The 23,283-nt window shown below is 34.7% G+C and overlaps 3 protein-coding genes across 3 annotated transcripts; 1 reads left to right on the forward strand and 2 right to left on the reverse strand.

Annotated features, from left to right (window-relative positions):
- Positions 1-5,714: 5,714 nt before the first annotated feature.
- LOC140957140 (probable calcium-binding protein CML18) lies at positions 5,715-6,173 on the reverse strand. Its single transcript, XM_073414271.1, has one exon. The coding sequence runs from the start codon at positions 6,171-6,173 to the stop codon at positions 5,715-5,717; it is 459 nt and encodes a 152-aa protein (XP_073270372.1).
- A 999-nt stretch (positions 6,174-7,172) lies between these two features.
- On the reverse strand, positions 7,173-16,617 carry LOC140957483 (brefeldin A-inhibited guanine nucleotide-exchange protein 2-like). Its single transcript, XM_073414768.1, has 11 exons — positions 15,148-16,617; positions 13,286-13,603; positions 12,783-13,125; positions 12,259-12,681; positions 11,889-12,178; positions 11,242-11,515; positions 10,012-10,514; positions 9,552-9,873; positions 9,079-9,445; positions 8,242-8,924; positions 7,173-8,062 (listed from the first exon to the last, which is right to left on the reverse strand). The coding sequence occupies exons 1-11, from the start codon at positions 16,344-16,346 to the stop codon at positions 7,451-7,453; spliced, it is 5,334 nt and encodes a 1,777-aa protein (XP_073270869.1). The 5' UTR covers positions 16,347-16,617; the 3' UTR covers positions 7,173-7,450.
- Positions 16,618-19,400: 2,783 nt separating this feature from the next.
- On the forward strand, positions 19,401-21,787 carry LOC140957592 (uncharacterized). The gene has a single exon (XM_073414915.1). It carries the CDS (start codon positions 19,532-19,534, stop codon positions 21,497-21,499), a length of 1,968 nt encoding a protein of 655 aa, XP_073271016.1. The 5' UTR covers positions 19,401-19,531; the 3' UTR covers positions 21,500-21,787.
- The last annotated feature ends 1,496 nt before the right edge of the window (positions 21,788-23,283 follow it).

Genomic DNA, 23,283 nt, shown 5'->3' on the forward strand with positions numbered 1-23,283 from the left:
TTTTTTTTTTTTTTTGCATAACTAAAATAAAAGTTTAATTTGAATTAATATCTCATCGAAATATATATTTATATTTAAAAATAGAGTAGGTCTCTTGTGAGATGATCTCACGAATCTTTATCTGTAAGACAAGTCAATCCTATCGATATTCAAAATAAAAAGTAATACTTTTTTTTATGGATAACCCAAATAAGAGACCCGTCTCACAAAATACGACCCGTAAGACCGTCTCACACAAGTTTTTGCCTTAAAAAAATATACCTCTCAACGAAAAAATTAGAGAGTGAAAAGAAAATTATGTATTTATAGTAAAAAAAAATTTTATTTGTTTTAAATCACATGTTCGTTACTTACGAGGAAATTTAAAAATGGGAAAAAGACTTTTGGTTAGAATTTAAGTTCTTTAAAATATAAAATTTCACTAAATAATATTTATGGATATTGTTTAGCACATTAATTTATGTATTCTTTTCAAGACATGTACGAACGGTATATATTGATTTCCATGTACTTACCTAAAAGAGTAACATAATAGTTAGAGATGTTAAAGCTTATGTTGGCTTCAATTTCCTATATTAAGTAATTTTTGTTATAATTATTATACATTTTATAATGTACATCCCAATCATTATGTTTTCTTTAAACTAATTATTAATGTCTTTCAATAATTTAATTGTTATATAAGTCCTTATCGTGAACTCGAGAGATTAGCCTAATTAAAGAGAATTTTAATTAAGACAAAAACTTGTGTGAGACGGTCTCACGGGTCATATTTTGTGAGACGGATTTCTTATTTAGGTTATCCATGAAAAGTATTACTTTTTATTGTGAATATCGGTAGGGTTGACCCGTCTCACAGATAAAGATTCGTGAAACCATCTATAAAGAGACCTACTCTTTAAATAAAAAAATTATATAAAACTTATTTATTTGTACAATTAAATGTCATATATCTTATAAATTGATTCATAAGTTCAATCATTAAAAAATTATTATGAGATATAAAAAGTTTAAATGATACATACAAGAAATTATTGTACCTAATTTTAAATACTTAATATATTTAGAGTTGGGACGCAAATATATACTGTATATAAAGCAAGATCACCTCATGGTCTATCATGACATACCAAATTTTTTTCCCCTAAATACCTTTTTTTTCCACCACAATATCATTTTTTTTAAGTGAAACAAGATAAAATACAATACAATAAAATAAAATAAAACCTCAAATTTTAAATTTAAAAATTTATTTAACTTCATAACATTGCACTCAAAGATTTATTATATACATATAAATATTTATGTTTAATTTTACTGTGTGTAATTGCGCGCAAAAGTTTGTTGTAAACCCTAGTCTATCTGTCAACCGGGCTTGGTAGATGATACACATATGGGTAGTTCTCTCATTCACTCAGCAAATAATATGTGTGATGAGTGATGAATAATGACCACTCATCCATACATCATGGTTGAATGAGTGACTATGATTTATCCACTCAGTACATGTGTCATATGTTGACTGGATAAAGACACTATTTATATGGATAGCATGAATAAAACCCTGTAAACCCATGAAGAAATCAAGGAAACCGGAAACATTACTAACCCTTAAGACTTAGCAACTGGTCACCCGCTAGGTTTAATTATGTCTTCTTTGTTTCAAATTCTGTTTCATATTATATAATCTCATAAATACAATGTTTAAATTAATTATGTGGGTAAGTATTCAAATTAAGTTTTGATTTTAGTACAATATTAGATTTTAATTTTCGACTATTTTGGTCTGATTATTGACGTAAACTCGTAAATATTATTAATTTTGATGGAGCATTTATATTTTCGATGTCACGTCAGCATCGACAAAATAGGACTAAAAGCGAAAAAATCAAAATCGTTGCACGAAAAACGAACTTCCAACATTCGATGACAAGTTAGTTGATTAAACAAGTCATAAATAAACATACAAAGTCACCGTAAAAGTAAAAAAAATTAAAACAAAAGATTGTATCGTCATATGGAACTGGAGATGGAGTGGTGCGGAAAGATGACAATGGGATTCCAAAACAATCACTCTTCATCACGTGTTGACCTCTACTTTGGTCGGCTTTGTTCAATTTATCCCACTAAATTATTCCCATTACAGATGCAATTTGTATTAATTGGTTGATTGATTAATTAATTAATCCCCAACTAGGGATTAATTGGCCTTCAAAAGAAAGAGAGAAAGAAAATAGATCGGAGTATATCAAATTTCAACCCACTTCGACTCACATGCATCTTCCAAGAAAGTTACAACGTGGGATGGTGTATTTATCATACCCGCATTGTTTATAAAAACTATTCATTATCGATGCTTTAATTTCACTATTGCATCATCGATATATATTTAGGTATAATTTGGTACATTGGATAAGAGATGGATTGATAAATTGTCCTCATTATCTCACGTTTGGTACCTTTTTAGAAAGCTCTTGATAATATTATGGGTCTGTGATAAATAATTGTATACAAGGATAAAATATCTCTTATATGATATGTGATAATTTTAATTTAATGATAAAAAAACACCACAAATTACTTAATTTTCATCAATATATAAAAATCCTAAACACTATCAAATATTTTTATTTATTTTTATATATTATCAAAATAATTATGTTTTGAACTCGAGATAATTATATAAATGATTTTTATAAATATTTAAAGTTTCTACTTGTAAAAAGCTCATGTCTTTCGAGCTTAATATAAAATTAAAATCAAATAAATATTTTTATTTATTTTTATATATTATATAATATGATAATTATATAAATGAACTCGAGATAATTATATAAATGATTTTTTAAATCTCAATAAAATTATTAGTATCACTCGATTAACCTTAAAAATTGATATTTGACTTGACTCACAAAATCAAGGTCTCAATTATCATATTTATATAATATATAAAAGTAGGTAAAAATAAATAAATCATGCAAACATTGTCGGCGTATGAACAAATAATAAATATGAACTCAAGCAAAAAATTTGAAATAATAAAATTTATTATGATAATGTTAATTTTGTCATTACAATCTAATATATAAATTTAATCACTCTTATTAAAATCATACCAAACATTAAATATAATATTCTACATCTTATTTATCATTAACTTATCCCTATATTATATATCACATGTTTATCCTATCATGTGTACCAAACTATGCCTTGAGGTATAAGATTTCGAATTATAGAAATATTGGACGTGATTGAAATTTATCACTCCATCCATCTCATATTGTTAGGCTTATGTGTGTTTTCACACGGACTAAGAATGAAATTTTCTATTTTACCCTTATTCAATTAATATTTTAATATCATAAAAAAATTAGTTGGAATTAGTTAATGTATTTAATGACAAGGGTAAATTGGTAAAAAAAAAGATAAAATAATACTAAATATAAAAACTGAATTATATATTCAAGACTGATGAAAAAGAAAATGTAGCATTTGTATTTGGGATCGATGAAGTATATGATATGATACTATATCGATATAGTATGAATTTGAAATCCATAGATTAAACTTATCCCGATCAACTAAACTATATTTAATTTGAGGTCTTCAATCCAAGTGCACCCTTGAGGTATAATTTCTATGGAACATGCGATATTCAAGCCTAATTAGTGCACATCACATGAAAGTAATTAATTAATAGTGTGTGGTCCAATAACTCCCACTATTGATTAGCTAGCAAATGAACACCATTATTTAATGGGGGAAGGTAAAAAGAATCCTTTAAATTAATTGGTAAAATATGGTTTTTAAAGATAAGATTGACAATTAAGCTTGTCGCACAAGGTCCAAAGTTGCTTTCGTTTACTGGTAAATGATATTATTATTTTTTTCCTAGTTGATGCTTTTGTTAAGAGAACTTAAGAGTGTGTCTGGCAAAATTTATAAGCTCTTAAATTTTGTTTTGTAACGTTTTCTAAAAATATCTTATAAGATGTCAAAATAAGTTGTTTGACAGCTTCTAAATTTTTTTGAAAAAAATTGACCTTTACTTAAGATTTTATTTGAATATGCGTTAAAGGCCAAATTATTATAATATATTTTGTAATATCTCAAACATACATTCGTATAATAATAATTATTATTATTATTATTTTAATAAAATTCTATTATACTTAAAATAATTATAAATTTTTTAACAACAATATCAATTCATTATCATATGTACATGATTATTACCATCAATTTAAACAATAAATATTTTTATTTTTTCGTAAAAATTATGGATGCCCAATTTAAACTTAACTTGTGTTCACAATAATTTCTTTGTCTTATTAATAATTAATTAAAACGAAGAAATTTACTTTGAATAAATAGCTAACTAGTATTTAATATATTAATATTTGGTTAAAAAAAGAAAAAGAAATATGGGGGTTGAAGTAATAAGTAATGGGCTATTTGAAATTTTTGGGTAGATAACCTGCTGGGTAATTGCGCAGCTTTGCCCAATAATCCATCCACCCCTGGTTGATGGATAAAAACAATCAATTTAATGTATTGATGATCGTGATTTATATACAAAATAGTCATTATATTACATATTTATCGTGTACGTAGTTCACTACGTAGTTCACTAGTTATTAGATCGTGATCATGGTTCATATACATAATGCACATAGTGTGTGCGTAGTTCGTTAATTATTATTATGTATATGCATCACTTATTAGGGTTTCTTTGCTACATATAATAAAAGCAGGGCGGCGGTTGGTTCGAGAGGAGGTTTGTTTGCTATTCTGATTCTCGATTATCTTCTCACCAAATCATATATTTTTTAATCAAAAGGTTACAAATTTGTACTTGCAGGGTAACAATATTTTTAATATACATATTTCGTAATTATATTTTTGAGATTTGATCGTTCATAAATGAAAATAACTAATAATTACTCAATAATATAATATAATATTACATATGTAATTGGAGATAATAAGCTAAGATAATTTACGATTTTTGTAATAAACAAAACCTTTGTTGTCAAATAATTTACAATTTAAGTATTCTCATGATTTTTATTCAATAAATTATAGTATGTTACCCGGAATTGATCATGATTAATGTGGTATATGAAGAATTACCTGATATAACAAAAGAAAACACACACAAATATGTGTGTGTGTGTGTTTTTTTATAATATATGTGTGTGTGTGTGTGTGTACATGTACATTGATCATACTCTCACTTTCTTGATATAACTCAATTTTAAAAATTAAAGGATTTCAAGTTTAAAATTTTAGCCAACGTAGTTTAATAACTCTGACTTCGCGGTTATGTATATCGATAATACTCTCACTTTATATGATCTAAAGTCTATACACGAGATATGACACATGTGTCTTCAAAAATCAACTACTGCAAAAATTAGATTATGTACTATAAACTGTGAAAATTTCCAATCTTTTTTATAAGGTACTGTTTGGTTCGCTATATTATTTATCCACATTTTTATCCAATCTAATATCATGTTTAGTTCATTATATTATTTATCCATCTACCAATCATTTATCTTCCATCAATCAAATCATCAATCATTTATTTCACATCAATCATATCATTGAATTGAAATTACAATATTATCCTTAATTAATATAAATATTTTATTAATATTTTCAAAAAGACAAAACAATAATATCACATTATCTCAAATTTAATCAAATTAATCAATCAAATCAAACATTATATTAGCTATATTTTTACATCCATCCCCGTCTTTATCAACTCCTTGGATCATCTTCCTACACTCCCTAATCCTGCATTTCCCGAACCCTAATCTTCCAAGAACCCTTTGCAACTCCCTTGCAGAAATCAAGCCGTTATTATCATCATCGAAAACCATGAAAACCTCCATGAAACTACTCTCCTCGCAAAACCCACATCCAGAATCTTCATTTTCACTACTATTTTGCATCACTCTCATAAATTCATCGAGGCTCACGAAGCCATCTCCGTCGAAGTCCATTTCTTTAACCATCCGTTGTGCTAATTCTGTTGCAGCCATGGAGTTCTCGTCCCTCAAGCTGAAAACGACTTGTTGGAGCTCTAACGGTGATATCTTCCCATCTCCATTTGTGTCTATGAGTTTGAAAACTTGTTGCAGTTGGGATGACATCTCCATGGCTGCGAAAGTCTCTTGATCAAGGTTCCGAAATCACCGCAGAAACTGAGGTTTAGGAGAAGTTTTCTTGATCGGTTGAGTGGTGAAGTTAAGCATCTTTTCAAGGAATGTAGCATGATGGCTGAGTAATTGTGAGAGAAGGAACAGTTGCAAGAATTTGTCCAAGTCGGAAAACTTGAGAGAATTACAGGATAAAATGCGAAGAAGAGTTCGGATGTTTATAATATCAAATGAAAATTGTACATCCTAGACCGTCTAGCATGTATTTATTTGGGCATGAAAATAAATGTTTTCTTGATTAAAAAAAATAAAATTTTCAATTCGATCTTTTCCAACTCAAAATAAAAATAAATTTACATTCATGTGTGTGTGTGTGTGTGTGATTTTCTCACAAAAATATTAAATATTTGCAAAGACCGTTTAAGCAAAAAAGCAGCGGTCCAATTCCGTGAAATTGCCGGCAATTTACTGTCGTTTATATTTATTTACGAATTTTCCTACATTGGACCCATAATTTATTGTTTGTAATTGATTATACAACCATTTGAGACGGCAAGTCGGTTCCCAATACATAATCTTCCAAAATATTATTGACATTTTCTCAATATATATATATCACCTCGTATAAAGTTAACATAGAGTGTTGTAATATAATGAGTCAAATAAACATATATTTCCTACAATAAAAAAAATAACCTACAGTAAAGAACCATTGTCTCAGTAAAGAACCATTCTCTGTTCGTAAGACAAATCCCTCAAAGGAGAAAGGGGAGTAGACGACTGGTTCAAAATCCCCCTCCGTATGTGATAAAAAGTTTCTTAGCAGCAGTGAAAAGTTAACTAATATAATATATATTGAACAACTAAAATAATATCCAACTAAATAAGTAATAAAATAGAATATAAATTTGTAATTTTTATTAATTATATATCCACAACCATGGTGTCGAAGGCGACGGCGCCACATTTCAGTTGCTCGTGAGTGGTCTTTCAGCTTGCTAAATGAAACTTTATGGATAAAACATTTACTCCACGTATGATATGCTCAAAATTATCTTACAACACTGAACTCGCCGGTTCAAAATAAGAACCTAAAGCTTAACTATTAAAAGGTCATCTACAGCACTGGATGTAGAAAACCAATACCAACTTTTCATACAATGTGATCCTATATCTTCCAAAACAATAACAACAAAGTAAAAGAGAAATTACAAAAAAAATATGAACTCCATAAAAGTATCGTACATCTCCAAGAAAACTTGTAGGTCTTCAAAAGCTCAACACGACCGTAGTAACACCGGCCCAACCGATGAAATGAGCATATCACTTAGAGCTAACTGTACCTCATTTGACCCGTGCTCGCAACTAATCAAGCTCGTAAGCAAGGGAAAGAAGCAAGACAAGTTCTTCTCAAATGAAGAATCTCCTAAGCTACATATAGCCTGTAGAGTAGAGACAATGAGAGGTGCACGTGCAGCCAATTCTCTCCGTCTTCCTGAACCTAGAGGTATCATCCAGAGGGGGTGTTGGTTGAGCACCGAATCGGGAATTTGTACCGAGCGTGCAACTTCAATGTAGAACTTCAATACCTCTTGACAGAGGTTAACAAGGTAAGATTCCACCTCCGACTCTTCATAACTAGGAGGATGGTCGAGTACAAGATTCTGCAGAAATGTGAGACATATTTGATAAGATTCATTCTCCAGTCGAAGCAGGGGTGGATCCTGCATTTGTGTCAGGGATCCGAGTTCTAGTAGTTTTGTCCGCAGAACTGCATCGCTATTTATCTCGTGAGCATGAAATGCCAGAGAGTGGACTGCATTGAAGAGTACAACGGTGTTTTTAACTGATAGTTGAGCTCTATACATATTATAAATCTCCATAAACGCCTGTCATGATAAATGGAAAAGTTATTATCAGAAGTTATAAAATAAATGAATCATTATGTACCACTTCAAATGAAAAATGTTGTACTTTAGCAAGACCCCGTTTTCAAGAGGCTGGTGTAGCAAAAGGCCACAACTTTTTAGGGGAAAAAACAAGTTTAATTAACTGCAATGTTACCCACCTGTATCAATAAAAGTTGAATGGCAGCCCTACATCTGACATTTGATATAGCAACTTGCAAGAGATATCTCAAGTTATCTGAATCATCGTCCGACGTAATTGCCCCAGAATATTCATCGTGGCTGTTTCCATGCAAATCTTCTTTATTGCCCCATATTTTACCTTCTTCAATAAGAGCAAAAGAAAAATCAGGAAGCGTTTCCTCAGCAGCTTCTTTGAGAGATGAAACCACCTCAAACCACTTGTCTTCGTTAAGCAGTTCACCAGCATTGCTCATCAAGCGAACAAAAGCAGCAATACCAATACCAGCAAGGCTTTGATGAGGTCGTTTGATAAAACTAACCAATAACATGAGCACTTTTTTTAGAAGGGGATTGACCGTGTCAAAGAAATTAACAAAAAGATCCACAACCAGTTGAAGAGCCAATGTGCACGTCTCATAAAGCCATGCATCTTGATCAAGTTCCTCCATGTCACCATTGGGCAGGTGCCCTAAAGCGTTTTCACCAGATGGATCAATTGCACGTCGAGCATCATCGAAGATTCTAAATAGGACAGATTCAAAAACCTTTTCCCACAAGGGTAGAGAAAAATGTTGACCATGATTGCGTAAAGTATCAAAAAGTACTTGCAAGGCACTCTTCCTGATTTCAGGCCTTGGGTCAAAGCCAAGCTCAGATAAACCTGGTGAGGCAGTGAGAAGAAAGGGTAAGACGAATATTTTAACTAAACTAGCATTTCATTTTGAATAACCAGAAGAAGAGAAACTGTTAGAACAGATGAGGGTTGAGACCTCGATCATTTATTAAAAAATCAACAACAAAACAACAGTGTCTACCTGCCAACAAAGGAAACCAAAAATAGAGATGATCCACTTTCTCTATGGATTCTCCATGGTCAAATTTTTTATCTTTTCCTTTCTGAGATGAAGATGGAGAGTCAGAGACCTTTCCAGAGGTTCCCTGGCCGATGTCTCCTTCAGCAAGTTTTGCAGCACAGAAACGGAGGAAACCAATAGCATTAAGACTAATGTCTTTGTTGAATCTACTATTGGTGAATGCAATGAGGCAATTTACACAGTCCGTAAAAGTGGTGGTCTCAGTTTCGGTTATATAAGGAAAATAGTCTCGCACGATTTTCTCAATTATTTCAAAGGCTAGAAGTACAATGTTCTTATGGTCATCATAAGCGGCAGTTGTAAAGACCTGCAAAAGTGAAGATTATCAGAAGAAGCTAACTTCTTGAGCCAGGAAAAACATTCAAAACAGAGTGCATTAACAAAAAATTTAGCAATTTAAAGAATTTAATTACCATGAACATGCTCTTCCATCCTGACTTGACATTATTCACACGAGACAACACCATTTGAGAAACACATCTCACAATCAATTCTCTGATTTCAACAGCTCTACTTTTGCGCATCACAATTACAAAAGGCTTCATAAACTCATTTTGGAAGTTATAATTAGCCAACTCTTCTCTCTCCAAAAATTTCATTGATAACTGGCGTAAAGAGTCCATTGCAAATATTGCAATTGAAAGATTTTCCGAACAGCCAATGGTCACAAAAAACTCAGAGAGTACTTGCCAAATTTTTGACCAAACAAGCCTAATCCGGTTCATGTTATAATGCCTGTAAAGACAAACAAATTACCAATGACTTGCGTTGCCAACAAGACAAAAACGGGAAAAAAATTATTTGAAGTTGATCATATAATTCTGTCAGAAACATATTCAGAATGACGAAGGAAAAAAGGTAACAGTAACATACGCAATTTCAACAATCTTTGTAAGGCTGAAAACCCGTGGATCAGATGTAGATCGCAATTCATCCATAGATACTTTGCACAGAGCCTTGACAAAGTCAACTATTGCCTCACTGTTTAGCTTCTGGCTTCGTGTAAATATGCGGTTTACTTCACCAACTTGTTCCAGCATGTTTAAGTTAGAGACCAAGTTATTCATCTGTTCCGAAGTAATTCCAGCAGCAGCAGCATTGCCACCAATACCAGCACTATCATATGAACCTCTTCTCACAGCTGAAGCTGCATTCTGAATCTTCCCAGGACCCTTCTTTCTCAGAACAGGAAGAATATTAGATTTGGTTTGTTTAGATTTGTCAAAGTCATTCTGAGGAAGGGCAAAGAATGTGGCATCTGGTGGAGCACCTTCGCCCAAGAGATACAAATGTTCAAACCGTGAAACACATGTTAAAATATGTTCCCAGGCGTCCTGTAAGTAATTACCATCCTCCTCAGCTATTGTAACTATAGCCTGTCAAACAAAGTTAACTGAAGGATCAGAGTTGTTGCAAATGTCTCCACAGCATTAATGATGTGTTTTTAAACTAAGATTAACTGCCTATACAAAAGTGAGACTGTGGATACTCAAAACAGAAAAGTAACTTTGAGACTAAGAGCCGGCAACATACAGAAGTGCAAGGTGAAAATGGTCACAGAACACAACCACAAAATACTCCCACATGAAAATCAGAGTAGTGCACCATGAAGATAGGTAAGTCAATGTAATAGAGGCAGTCATAGGAGGCAGTGCCTATTTAAAAATCATGCAATTTTTCGTTTTGTACGAGCATATGTGCCTAAGTAGGAGGGGATGAGAATATAGGTATATCAAAAGGGAGCGGAGCAGAAACCAATAGGTTATAATCAACCAAAAGCAGACTAGTAGTTTCATAGTATATCAGACCCATTAAAGCTTAAAATAAACCTAAAGGGATCCATAAATGAACATAGAAGAGAAGAAAGCACGGGAAACAATAATGGTTGGGGAAAGATTTTGTTGGGTGCCTTGGGATGAGGAGGGAGACTTATAAAACCAGGACAATAGTGTTACCCATTATCTTGAATAGCATAAATTACTTTAACAACTCTTCGGAAAGAATAAAGATCGGAAAAGATTGAGGAACTAGCTACTCTTGACTTCGGGAATAATTAGCTTTAGAAACCAAAATACGATAGGCACATAGGAAGTACATTCTTACCTTGATTGCATTAATGTTTTTTTGTTTTATGTCTGCGGGTGAATGGAGGGAAGTAAACTTGGCTAATGATGTCACAAAAGCATCTCTATGAGTTTTCATGGACATCGCTGCAGTAACATAGATTGCACTGCGAAAACCTTCCAAGCATAGTTCTATCACAACCTCATCGTCTGTTTGGTCTAGAGGAACACTGAAGGCAGCCAAAGCGGGAGCCCAACATGCCTCAATCATGAATCTAAGGATCACCACATCTGTTGCAGGATAATATACTGACCTACAAGTTGCCAATGCAAGATCAACATTAAAATAAATCTAGATTATATATTGAAGCATGATATCAATCATTGTTCCTATAAACAATTAAGAAAAAACTGTAAATTTCCCCAATCATGAACGAGAAAGCAAGTGCAGCCATTCATCAAATTGTAGGCTCCCTTAATAATATCTTCGTATCGTTTTCAAGTATGCTTATGTGATAAATGTATATGAAAGACCATTTACACAGACATCTCCCAACAAAGATAATGAAAGAACATAACACATTAGGGGAAAAATGGAAAAAACATCTCAAACTAAAGAACAAACATGCTATTGTCAAGCACGAGGTCAAGCCTTTAGACTGAAAAATATTTCTGAGTTTATCTTACTCGGATTTGCGAGCTTTTTCTTTAAATTGTTCCTGCATGTGTCTCATGAGGTGGTCACCAGTTTCCATATTGTCCTCCCCTCGCTTGCGGATCACTATATTCAGTATACTGTCTAAGCCTAGTACTCTGTTTAGGTTCACAGATTGCTTCTGTTGGATGGACATATTATCTTCTTTCATTTTAATCTCACTCTTTGATATTCTTTCAAATAATGATCTCAAGTACTCATCTGGTAGGTCTTTTCCATCATCAATCCCACGATTGTTCCGTATAAAGTCCTCAGCAGACATCTACACAAATGATAAAAAATTATGCAGAAGAATAAATTAAATCTCCGCCACCATAAAATTTTACAAGCATACAAAAATACCTTGTTCTTGACCATAGGATTATGAGCATCAGTATTCAGCAGTATAACAGAGTATGCAAGCACATAAGCCGTGTCAGCACTGGTAAAGGCCTTAGGATTGCCCTTGCAGTACCTTTCAGCAAACTTTTCCATAATACGATCTATCTTCTGTGCCTCACCAGGCAGTCTAAAGCCTTGTAAGAAAAGCCTGATTGCTTCGTCAAACTCCATGCCTTGAAAATCAAAGGAATCCACATATGCATGCATCACTTTGAGAGATAAATCTTCTCTTTCACCCAAATAATCACCAATCAGAGTTTTATCTAAACCAGATGCATTCTTGAGAAAAACTGATATCTCTTCTGGCGAATTTCCCACCTTATTGGCATTGATAAGAAATTCAATACCTTTTTTGGGTTTACGGTTAAAAAGAGAGATGCCTTCCTGTCATACATGTCACACATTAGACTCCATCAGCATCACCTTACTGTCAGAAGATAGAACTATCCACCAAATTAATCAAACAAGGATAATTTAAAGTGCACCTGGAGTTCAAGTTTATATGCACGGCGCTGCTCTATTGTTGAAAGATCAGAAACTTCAGCGGAGGCTTCAGAATTACTATCTGGCGTTTCATTTGGCTCATCTATATTACCATTCGCCAACGAGATACCAGGATCAGAACTGTTGTCAGCAGTTTCAAATTTCCCCGCGGATCGAGAATCTGGAATGCGTAATTGTTTGTTCATCCAGTCACCCATGCACTTCAAAATAGCAACCAAGCATTTCATAGCTTCTAGTTTCATAGTAACATCTTGAGGAGGCTGGAGGGTAGTTGGAACACCAGGTGGAACCCCCTGAGCAGTTTTAAGAAGTCCATTGACCATTCTGGTATACGCAACAAAGTGGAGAGAGATATAGAGATTTTAGGTTCCACAAAGAATGCCCAGACACTTATACCTAACAGTAAATAAGTACAATAACAAACTCAAGAGCATTAATGCAAAGACATTCATGAGAAATAACGTACAAACAATAAAAACCAAACCTCTCAAATATATTTGAAGCATTAACATCACAATCATAGTTAAGGAATATGTCTATCAAGATCTGTGAATCAGCACACAGCTTCTCTAGAAACCGAAGCACTGTCATCTTTTGCTGAAAATTCGGTTGCGCAACATTTTCCAATACTCTAAGCACGATCATGGGGAAAAAGACTCCAATTTCTGCCTTCAGACCAGCTCTAAATCGAGAGACAAGACTTATGAATATTGAGCAAGAGAGCTGGAAAATGATCATAAGGGCTGAAGCACTGTTCTTCAGCAGCGACAGACACAAGTACTGCTTTATAGCATCTAAAAATCTGTTCAATAAGAAAAAGCAGATTGGCATGATTAATAATACCGTTAAAGAAAAGCAGCCAATTTAATCGGGAAAAAAATCTAAGCCATGCAAAAGAAGAGTGATCTAGTATCGGTATATTATTCAATCAAGGAGTCCTACCAAATTGATGATAGTATCGATTAATTTCACAAAAGAAAGAAGAAACAAACAATGGAAAACGACAGATTCGCACAGAAATCCAACAAAACAGAACAATTTCTCTCAAATTAAATTATTCTAAATGTTGTAGTTCTGAACAAGCCTTTTAGACTCATTCCAATTGTTCAGCCAAGCTTAGTTGGAACTTGGAAGTATTGCAGCAACTGGAGAAATTTTAACAGAAACTAATCCATGCACAAAAATACATATTTATAATGAGCGAGATGATACTATATTGTATCTTCTTCTCATGCATGAAATGGTTCAAGCAATCAAGCCAGTAGCTAACTAATTGCAAAGAACAAAGAATGATGTTCAATTCTACCGGATCCAGTTTAGAAAATTAAAGGACATATTGAGATACAAAAAGAAGACACTTTACGAAATTTGCAGCACATGGAGGAGAAAAAACTGCAAGTGAAAACAACCGGCCCTTTATTGTTCTTCTGTTTACAATATTTATACAGTTGTTAAGAAAAAATAAGAGTAGAAGAGATGCTGAGAACTTCAGTTGAATTAAAGGTATCTCTCCACGTCAAGAGAACTGTTAATCATAAGTTCTGAGCAGGTATAAAATATCCATCCACATAAAAGATTAAACATTATATCCATCCGCATAAAGATTAAACATCACCGCAAAAAATTTTATTTTATATGCATTTTACAAGATTCTGGAGTGTAACCACGAGATTCTAAACCAACGACACTAGTTCACAATTATAGTTGTGGCATGGAAGAAAGTTCTCGACAATAAGCTACGTCATGAACAGTTTAATCATAGGTACTAAACTACCATAGCAATATTAACAACTCGGTGTTGCAACTACAAATGCAACTTATTTTCACGCAAGCAAGAGGAATTTGCAAAATACATAATTGCATTTTGAAAGGGTTCCATACTATACTTAAGACCATTATACAGAGAGTCCTACCTCAAATTGTTTCCCCAAGTCAAATCACCATATACTCAATATTACAGAAAATTGCACTAGAGATCTCTCTTGAGACATTGTATCAAGTGAGAATCAAGGATATTGTCAGACAATAAATGCACGAGGCATGTATGTTTATTCTATGACCAATAAACCATTGTAATATAAGTAATTAATCTTGCAAACATAACACACTTTTTCTGTTATGGCATCTCCAGAAACTATCACTACCCCTGATAACAACAATACCAATTTTTTTACCAGTCACTCGCATGCCAAGTAGTTGTACAAGCTATAAATTCATCATTCATGCATATATAACCAACTGACTGTACCATACAGGATACCGGTTTCAGAACTCATTGATTGACGAGCAAAAATTGCTGTTTTGCTCTCGTAAAAACAAATTAAAACAATGCAGCACTTCCCATACCTTTCACTTGTCCTAAAAATCGCACCAGCATTCTCCAATAAAATCTTGAGCAACTCCAAAGCCACAATCTTTCCCTTCATTGCTTGAGGATCTGCTACAGCATCTTTAGGAGGAGTCTTCATCGACAGCTTACATAAAGCACGGAAAACCAAAAATGCATCCCTCCGCAACTTGTTACCAATCTGAACCTCCAAATCATCATCCCTTTCCCCCTCACCATCCGCCAACTCTCCTTTCCTTCCCTCTAGAGCTGTCTTATACATACTGATCTCCCAATACTTCGCGTCCAGCATATCCTTATCCGTTGAGTCCAACAAATCAGCCGGATTTGTGCCCTCAACTGTCGATGTCTTGGTCTCAAACGCCCCATCATGTGCCCCAACCGCTGATCCCATGCCAGCACTGGGCGTACTAGGACTAAATACCCCATCAATATCCTGCATTATCTTGGTAATAAAACCCTGAACAAACACTGTCATAGAACCATCCACGTCTGCCTTTTCAATTGGTTCCATGAGCTCTGCTACTACAATTGGTTGCAATGGCACGGTAGATGAATCTGCCTCCATTCTCCGGAACACAATAACCAGCATTTGAACCAGTGATGCCTTAGCAGTAGTTTGGTTCACCACATTCTTACTACTCAAGTAAATATCATAGCAAGTCCTCACCACCTGCAGCAAGCAATCTCCATGAATTCTCAGTGAGACCGAAGTCACAGCGGACAGAAACGTCTTGATCACCAGTAATTCCGCATTTTCATCCCCTAGATCGTGGCATTTGCACACAGAGTCGATCAACTTGGAGAGTAGTTTGGCGTCGGGGCCACCAGTTGGGTCTGCCTCGCCATGTAAATACCCATGTGCAATCAACTTCTGAACTGCATCAAGAGCTGGTTCGGAAACTTTAAAGTAACTAGAAGAGAGCGCGTTGATTATGGGGCTGAGAATGAGATCGGAATCAGGTAGGGATAGTTCTAAGAGGACGCCAGGATGAGATGAAGATTCGGTATCCGATAGGGCGGAGGGAGAGGTAGTTGGTGTGGTAGGGTTGGAATTCGGTGAAGTGAGGCGTTCGACAACCGATTTACACTCCGCAGCGAGCTTGGAGTGCTTCCGCCAAGAAGCGTTCTTGATGATCTTTTCGAGTGCAGGGACGACGACTTGGTTTAAGCGGGAATCGGCTTCCGAAGAAGCCATTCCCGGAGTCTGAAGATGGTGATGACGGGGTTGGATCTGGGACTGGGAATGTAACGTGGAAGTAAGGTTGCTTATGTCTTTCGATTAAGGTGGCGGCTATGGAGGAGCGGTGATTACTTCGGCCGAGACCGCGACGGCGGCAAATCTAGGCCGGATACACGGGAGGAGCTGCGGGAGGAATGGTCATTGGGATCAAGGCAGGAAAGCGGATGGTGGATTTGATTCACCGGTCTAAATTTGACAAGGTTGAATGACATGGATGCCCTTTGGTTTGACTTGGGAAAACAACTCTTTAATATTAATCCTTCATGAGAACCAATACTCGTAAACAGGTGGAGCCTCACTATCAACCTTATTTTACCTATTTAATTTATATTTAAAATAAAATGGTGTTATTATTGAAGGGTATTCCGGGTAATTTGATGTCATTAATGTGCCGTTGTGTCGCCTCGAGATTTTGATTACCACATTAGCCTAGGGTGTTCAAATTTCGGATAAAACCGAAAAAATCTAAAATCCAAACCGAAAAACAGAACACCGAACCGAACCGAACCGAAAGCTGAATTTTGTAATTCGGATATAAATGTTAAAACCGAAGTTTATTTGGTTCGGTTTCGGATTATATATGTCAAAACCGAACAAACCGAAAAATCGAAATTTCATTAAATTAATAATTTTTTTATATTTTTATTTATATTATATATTTTGATATGATATTTAGTGAATAATGAAAAACTATTTTGAACAATTTTTAGTTGATTGTTGTTTGTTTAATTAATTTAGACCTTATATTTAAATATTTTATTAAGAAAACATGTGAAAAATTAACATATTATATTTTATAATATATTTATATTATTAATTTAAATAATTATACCAAAATCGAAATAACCGAACCGTTTTGGTAGAAAATCGAACCGAACCGAAGAAAAATGGTTTGGATATCGGATTATATATTTCTAAAACCGAAAACCGAAAAAAACGAAATAAAAAACCGAAAACCGAACCGACCCGACCGATGAACACCCCTACATTAGCCGACTGGTGAGAATGTAATATTTGTAGATTGGACCCAAAACAACTTTCAAATGGGTAAAAATACATATGAATGCTAATATAAGTAGAATCGTCTAAAAATCAGGCAATGAACCTCTTTGGTTAACCCCAAAAATGAGATAAATTGATGTGAAATCTCAATTGTTAAATATGATAATGGGACATCAAAAGAATTGATAAACCTTATCAGATACGAAACTCTCAAATACGGTTCTAAGAGAATGAATTAATCAACATCAATATAACACAAGCGTTCCTTTGAGTTTAATATACTACTCTTCGGCTGGAGAAATAACATACTTCTTGAGGGTTTAAATTACAGTTTTTGGTAATTGTGAAAACACTTTGTTAATAAATAAAACTTTTGGACCCAATATCCAAATAAGATATGAAATCTCGGGTTATAATAGAAATATTAGCACTAAAAGAATATAAAAAATTCAGCTCGAAAATTTTGAAAATTTACATCCAATATTAGGGCATCCACACTGGTGGATATAATACATGTCAAGTCATCCAAATATCTTCTCCATCTAAATATTCACCACTGCACACCATTAATTTGTGTGTCAGAGCAATACCCGGTTACAAATTTGTAACCGGGTATTGCAATTTTTTTTAAAATTTCTTCAAGCCAACATGAGTTACTTGAAACACGTGCGTGCATTGTACTCGCGCGTCAAAACCTGTAGTGGACAATTAAATGGAATCCGGGTCGACGAAAATATTGGTCGACCAAAACAAAATATTGGTCCACCAAAAACATTGGTCGACCATACCATTTTTGGTCGACCAAAACAATTGTCGACCAATTGTTGGCCAATTGTCCCACAATTGGTCGACCGATTGTTAACAATTGGTCCACCAAATACCAATTGGTCGACCAAACAAAACATTGGTCGATTATTTGGTGTGTGGATGAAAGTATGAACTAATCGTTACAAAATAGTCGTTATAAACTTTTTAGTTTTATATTTCAATAAAAATCGTTATTTATAATATTTATTTTATTACAAATTAGTTATTCAAAAATAATCGTTATAAACTTTTTAGTTTTATATTTCAATAAAAATATAATACTAAATAATAGATGAAAATAATTAAAGTGGTTAAATGATTATATTTAAATGAAAATAAAATATTAATTAAAGTGACAGTAGGATCCATAAATATTTGGTTGGTGAGATATTTGATTGTGAAATATGAAGTATTTAATTAGAGAAATATTTGATTGATGATGTGAATTATGGAGTCTACAAATATTTGAAGGAAATATTAGATTTTATTGTGGATGGCGTTATGGATGAAAATATCCAAAAAGATGAAGAAATGAAAAGAACAGCTGAAAACTTTAAATTTGGAAGTAACCAATTTGAGAGAGAAACTGATAAATATTGGGTCATTTATTATGCCCACTCAGCTCGGTATTTATTCTTAATGCAATTTCGGAAATAAAAAAGTTACTTGCTACATGCAATATCATCGAATATTTATCGAGTAGCCAAAGTTTGATTTAGTGATAAAAATTTATAACAGTCACTTGCAAAATTCTAAATCATTTTACAATATAAACATCAACCATTCTAACAATTCCATCAATATAGTGACATTTATTTCTTTCGAATAGTTAATTTTTAATTTTATTACTTTATATCAGTTCAAATATTTCATTTTTATCGTTTTCTAATCTTGTTGAATATTTAACCATTGTTTGAATTATTATAAAAAAATAAAATATACAAAATAAGTTATATAAACATTCAATATAGATATAGATATACAAAATGAAGACATGAGACTTGTTTGGAAATGAATGTAAATTTTAATTTTTATTTTTTATTATGAATATAATATCGATTATTCAATTAATTATTATATAAATAACAAATTATCATATTTATCTGAAATTACAGATATGGTGTTTGACATGCAAGTTAAAACATAGCTCAGTTTCGCTCACCCGTGTCCTGTTATTGTCAGTGAACCAGAAACGACACCGTTTTCAGCATATATATTCGAAAGCGCAGTTTGAGAGAAAAAATTCAAAACCTTCTCTGTACCTGACCGCCGAGCTTCCGTATGCTAAAGCCTAAAGTCTACGGGCAACTTCGCCGCCGTGAATTTCGTTGATGCAAATGAATCCAAGCAAAATCGAAAAGGATCTATTTCATGACCTGGGTCCGCCGTCGCCCAACCATGAACCGTTCATGCATCCTCACCGCACTCCATCTCAGCCCTCCATCGATGAAGACCCCTTCTCTCTCGCCGAAATGGAGCTCTTCCGAGACGAAGACGACGACGACGTCAGCCACACATCGTCTGATGCCGAAATTCCACTCCCACTCTCTGATGGAGTCGTTCCGGCTCAAAGCCCTAGTATGCCGAATTCATCACTGATCAACAATCACGAGAGGCGAATAAATCGTCCACTACTGCTTATCAGCCCGGAGCCGCATATTTCGACTCAATTTTATACCTTTAATAAGGAGTCACATGCCCTAATGGTTCAATGCTTGAATGAAGGCCGATTAGCAACGCCAGAGGAGATCCGAGCCGCCACGACTTCGCCGGTGCTCGCGAGCTGGCGTTCTGTGTGGAAGGACCGCAACGAGGATACTGCGTATTTGACTGCGTGGAAGCGCATCCAGGATAAGCTCACCGTCCATGTGTCGGAATCCAGTGGCTCAATTACTGGTAATAACATCCGATTCCTTTGTTTCAAGAACAATTCCAATCAATTTGTTTCGCACGTGGACCAGTGGCAGGACATAGTCATCTCATTTCATGGTGACGGGGATCTTAAACACCTAGGGTTGAGAGAAACTATTGAGAAAATTAAGCAGGTATGGACTGTAGGTGCCAAATTTTATGGTATTCCTGAGAGTTATATTAGGACCTGTATTGCTGCCTGCCCTGTGTGCTCGGACGAGTCCTCAGGGTGCGCTCCAAGGTCTAAGAGGCGTAGGTTTGAATACACCGAGTCTTTTGAAGTGCCTGCTAAAGAAGTGCCTGTTAAGTTGCAGCAATTGGCCGCAAAACATAAGGTGGTGCTTTGCATACGGCAGAAATATATCAGATATAAGCCATTTATGGCTGAGGTTAAGGATTACGCGTGCCACAGGGCAGGGGAGCCAGCTTCCTCGAAAAAATCTAGGATGTTGAAGAGGGAGCCATACACTTCGAAGAGGTGCGGTTGTGGGTTTCGTATAAGGGCGATAGTTCCCATTTCGAATTATAGTGAGAAGGACAAAACTTTTGTCTACGAGGAAGAAGGGACAGCTGTGTTTAAGCTGTATGCGGTGCACTCAGGACATGAGCCAGGGCCATTGGATGGGAATGCCAGGATTATACACCGAGTGGTTGGTTATAAAGGAGGTTTTCTGATGGATCACGAGACTGTGTATGGGATGGTGGAGGAAGGAGAAAATGATGTTTTTGGGTTTTTGGGAAAGGATTCTGGAGATATGCAGCATACTGTTTTTCAGCAGGTTCAAGAATTAAGGAATGAGTTGGGATTACTTGAGAATAAGATTGGGAAAATCCCACCACAAATGTTGGGATCTGTGTCGCATGAGCTCTTTGACATCGCTAATAAGTTACGAAATATTCCTGACGATGGATCAAAATCTGTTGGATTGTTGTTGGAGAAGCAGCATATAGATGATGTGTTGGTGGTGGAGCATGATTTGCCCGATTGGGGTGATGACCATCATACAAGGATCTATGGGGATAGCAAGGATGCAGATGTTATCGAAGATGACGAGGACAGCTTCGGGAGAACTCTTGGGGAGGTTGCTTCTTGGGATCAGATGAGGGCCGGCTGCCGGAGTGAGAAGGATCTGCTCGGTGAGACTTGTAAAGAAGAAAAATGGTTGAAATGTGGAGGATTTGATGAAAAGGGAATTCTTGGCTGCAGCAATCCGAAGCTTGTAAAACCATCGGGTCATCAGGACGAAATGGATCCAGATGTGGGTCTTTCCAGCTTACAGGTGGATGGCTTCTACCATGAAAATCCAAAGTGGTTCGACTCTCCTTGTGGACTGGATCCTAGAGCTGATTGTAGCGATTCTGGATTCCGGCATGAGGAAATTGTGTAGTGATCATTCTTCTCGATGAACCTACTCTAACATAACTCTCGGTTTTTTTTTTGGCTGGCCATTCGTGTTAGTTCACTGTCGGTAGTGTGTTGTACATTTGTGTACACAGAGCTTTAAAAGGGCTCTCACAATCACAGTAACAGTCTTTTATACCGTGTGTGATTTGTAAAGTTTTAGCATTTTCTATCTCTGCATATACTTACATGAATCTGTGTGGAGCTTCTTACTTCTGAATTTAGAACTTGGAATTTCTGATTTGGTATTATTTGTATTGTATCATTTTTTTTCTCATTTGTCGATGCTGTTACGTCTGCATCCGTTTGTTGCTTGCCATATGTATCATGAAATATACGTCGAAGCCTGCGTGAGCTTCATGTTCCAACTCGAACTAACAAATTTTATTCAATGCTGCATAGCGTAGCATGTTTTAGCATTTCTGTCTTCGAGATTTCGCTACACGATATTATTTGCTGTGGTGCCGATGGCATGCCTTGGTCTCAGAAGACCGTTTGTGCTCCTCAATTTGCACCTCTGTTCTAATTATTCGGTCCATTTGTTCGGAAATTTTCTATTATGAGTGGTAGATTTGTTATCAATCATTAGAGTATCTTTTAAAGCTTCAATAAAGATCTCAGCTAATTTCTATACTATTGTGACATTAATTATGGCAAGCGGGCCTTCGGCAAAACTTTCCAGTTTTGTTTTCCTTTAATGTTTTTCAAATTAGATTAGATATGAGCATATTATGGAGAAAAGAATTTCTCTTATACACACAACATATTTACCCATGATCCCATCTTACACAACTAACAAGCAAAGTTAAAAGACATCAATATAATAGCACTTCTGTTACGTTATTGGCTTATTGCAATAGATTTCTTAAATATTTGAAAATCGATCTTTTGAGATGTCCTCCTACAAAGTTAAAAACTACGAGAAAATAGATGAATGATAGTTCATATATAGATGGATAATTTATAGATTTTTTAGTCACTTGTTCGGGTAAACAAGAACGTACCAAATTAATTACACATCATCTTGATAATCCGGTTATTATATCACATCCATTGTGGCCCAAAGTTAAAGGAAAAAGGTCCCTCGGAGAGGACGAAAAATCTTTTTTGAAATTTCAAAAACTTCCGCGTGGGGTCCTTTTTCCTCACACGAAGTATAAATGAGCATTCAATGTATGTGTGTTACGCAACTTAGGGTTCTTTTATTATTTAACAAGGGACAAACACTGCGATTTCTTTCTCCGGTTTTTAGTGATTTGGTCTGTTTTTGTGTACATTGGATTGAAAATTGAGGATTATTAATGACAGTTCTTGATTTTTTGAGGGTGGTTGAGTCTTTTGCCGATAAGTAAGCAAATCAACTTTTTTTTTTGTTTATGTTGATAAAACACATCAAGCCCCCGATTATCTATGTAAATGTGTCAACTTGAATGTTTTGTTTGGTCATGCGATGGTTGATTGAATAGAATTCCTAGTTGCATTTTATTTGGAAAATTCTTTCAAAAATGCGTTTGAGATAATTTTGTCATTTCGAATGCATTTTTTAACTCAATGTGTAACCATCATACTACATGTAACATGACCATTTCCAATAATATAAGTTTCATTTAAATACTAATCATCTCCTACATTTTCATCTACAACTTGTATGCGAGTGCAAGTAATATGGATGTGTTTGGTTCAAAAGTTAGTAGATAATCGAACCATCGTTGATCATTATTTTGACGAATTAAGAAGGTTACTTTTCTGTCTACATTTAGAAGTAAGTAC

Source organism: Primulina huaijiensis, chromosome 14 (assembly GCF_012295235.1).
Source record: "Primulina huaijiensis isolate GDHJ02 chromosome 14, ASM1229523v2, whole genome shotgun sequence".
Classification (NCBI taxonomy): Eukaryota; Viridiplantae; Streptophyta; class Magnoliopsida; order Lamiales; family Gesneriaceae; genus Primulina; species Primulina huaijiensis.

Excerpts from the sequence above, each read along its gene's own strand:
- LOC140957140 (XM_073414271.1), bottom strand. The coding sequence starts at position 6,173 with ATGGAGATGTCATCCCAACTGCAACAAGTTTTCAAACTCATAGACACA.
- LOC140957592 (XM_073414915.1), top strand. The coding sequence starts at position 19,532 with ATGCAAATGAATCCAAGCAAAATCGAAAAGGATCTATTTCATGACCTG.
- LOC140957483 (XM_073414768.1), bottom strand. The coding sequence starts at position 16,346 with ATGGCTTCTTCGGAAGCCGATTCCCGCTTAAACCAAGTCGTCGTCCCT. Across the intron at positions 12,179-12,258 it reads ATCCTATGGTCAAGAACAAG|ATGTCTGCTGAGGACTTTAT; the intron begins GTATTTTTGTAT and ends TCATTTGTGTAG. Across the intron at positions 9,874-10,011 it reads ACAAAGATTGTTGAAATTGC|GCATTATAACATGAACCGGA; the intron begins GTATGTTACTGT and ends TTGTCTTTACAG.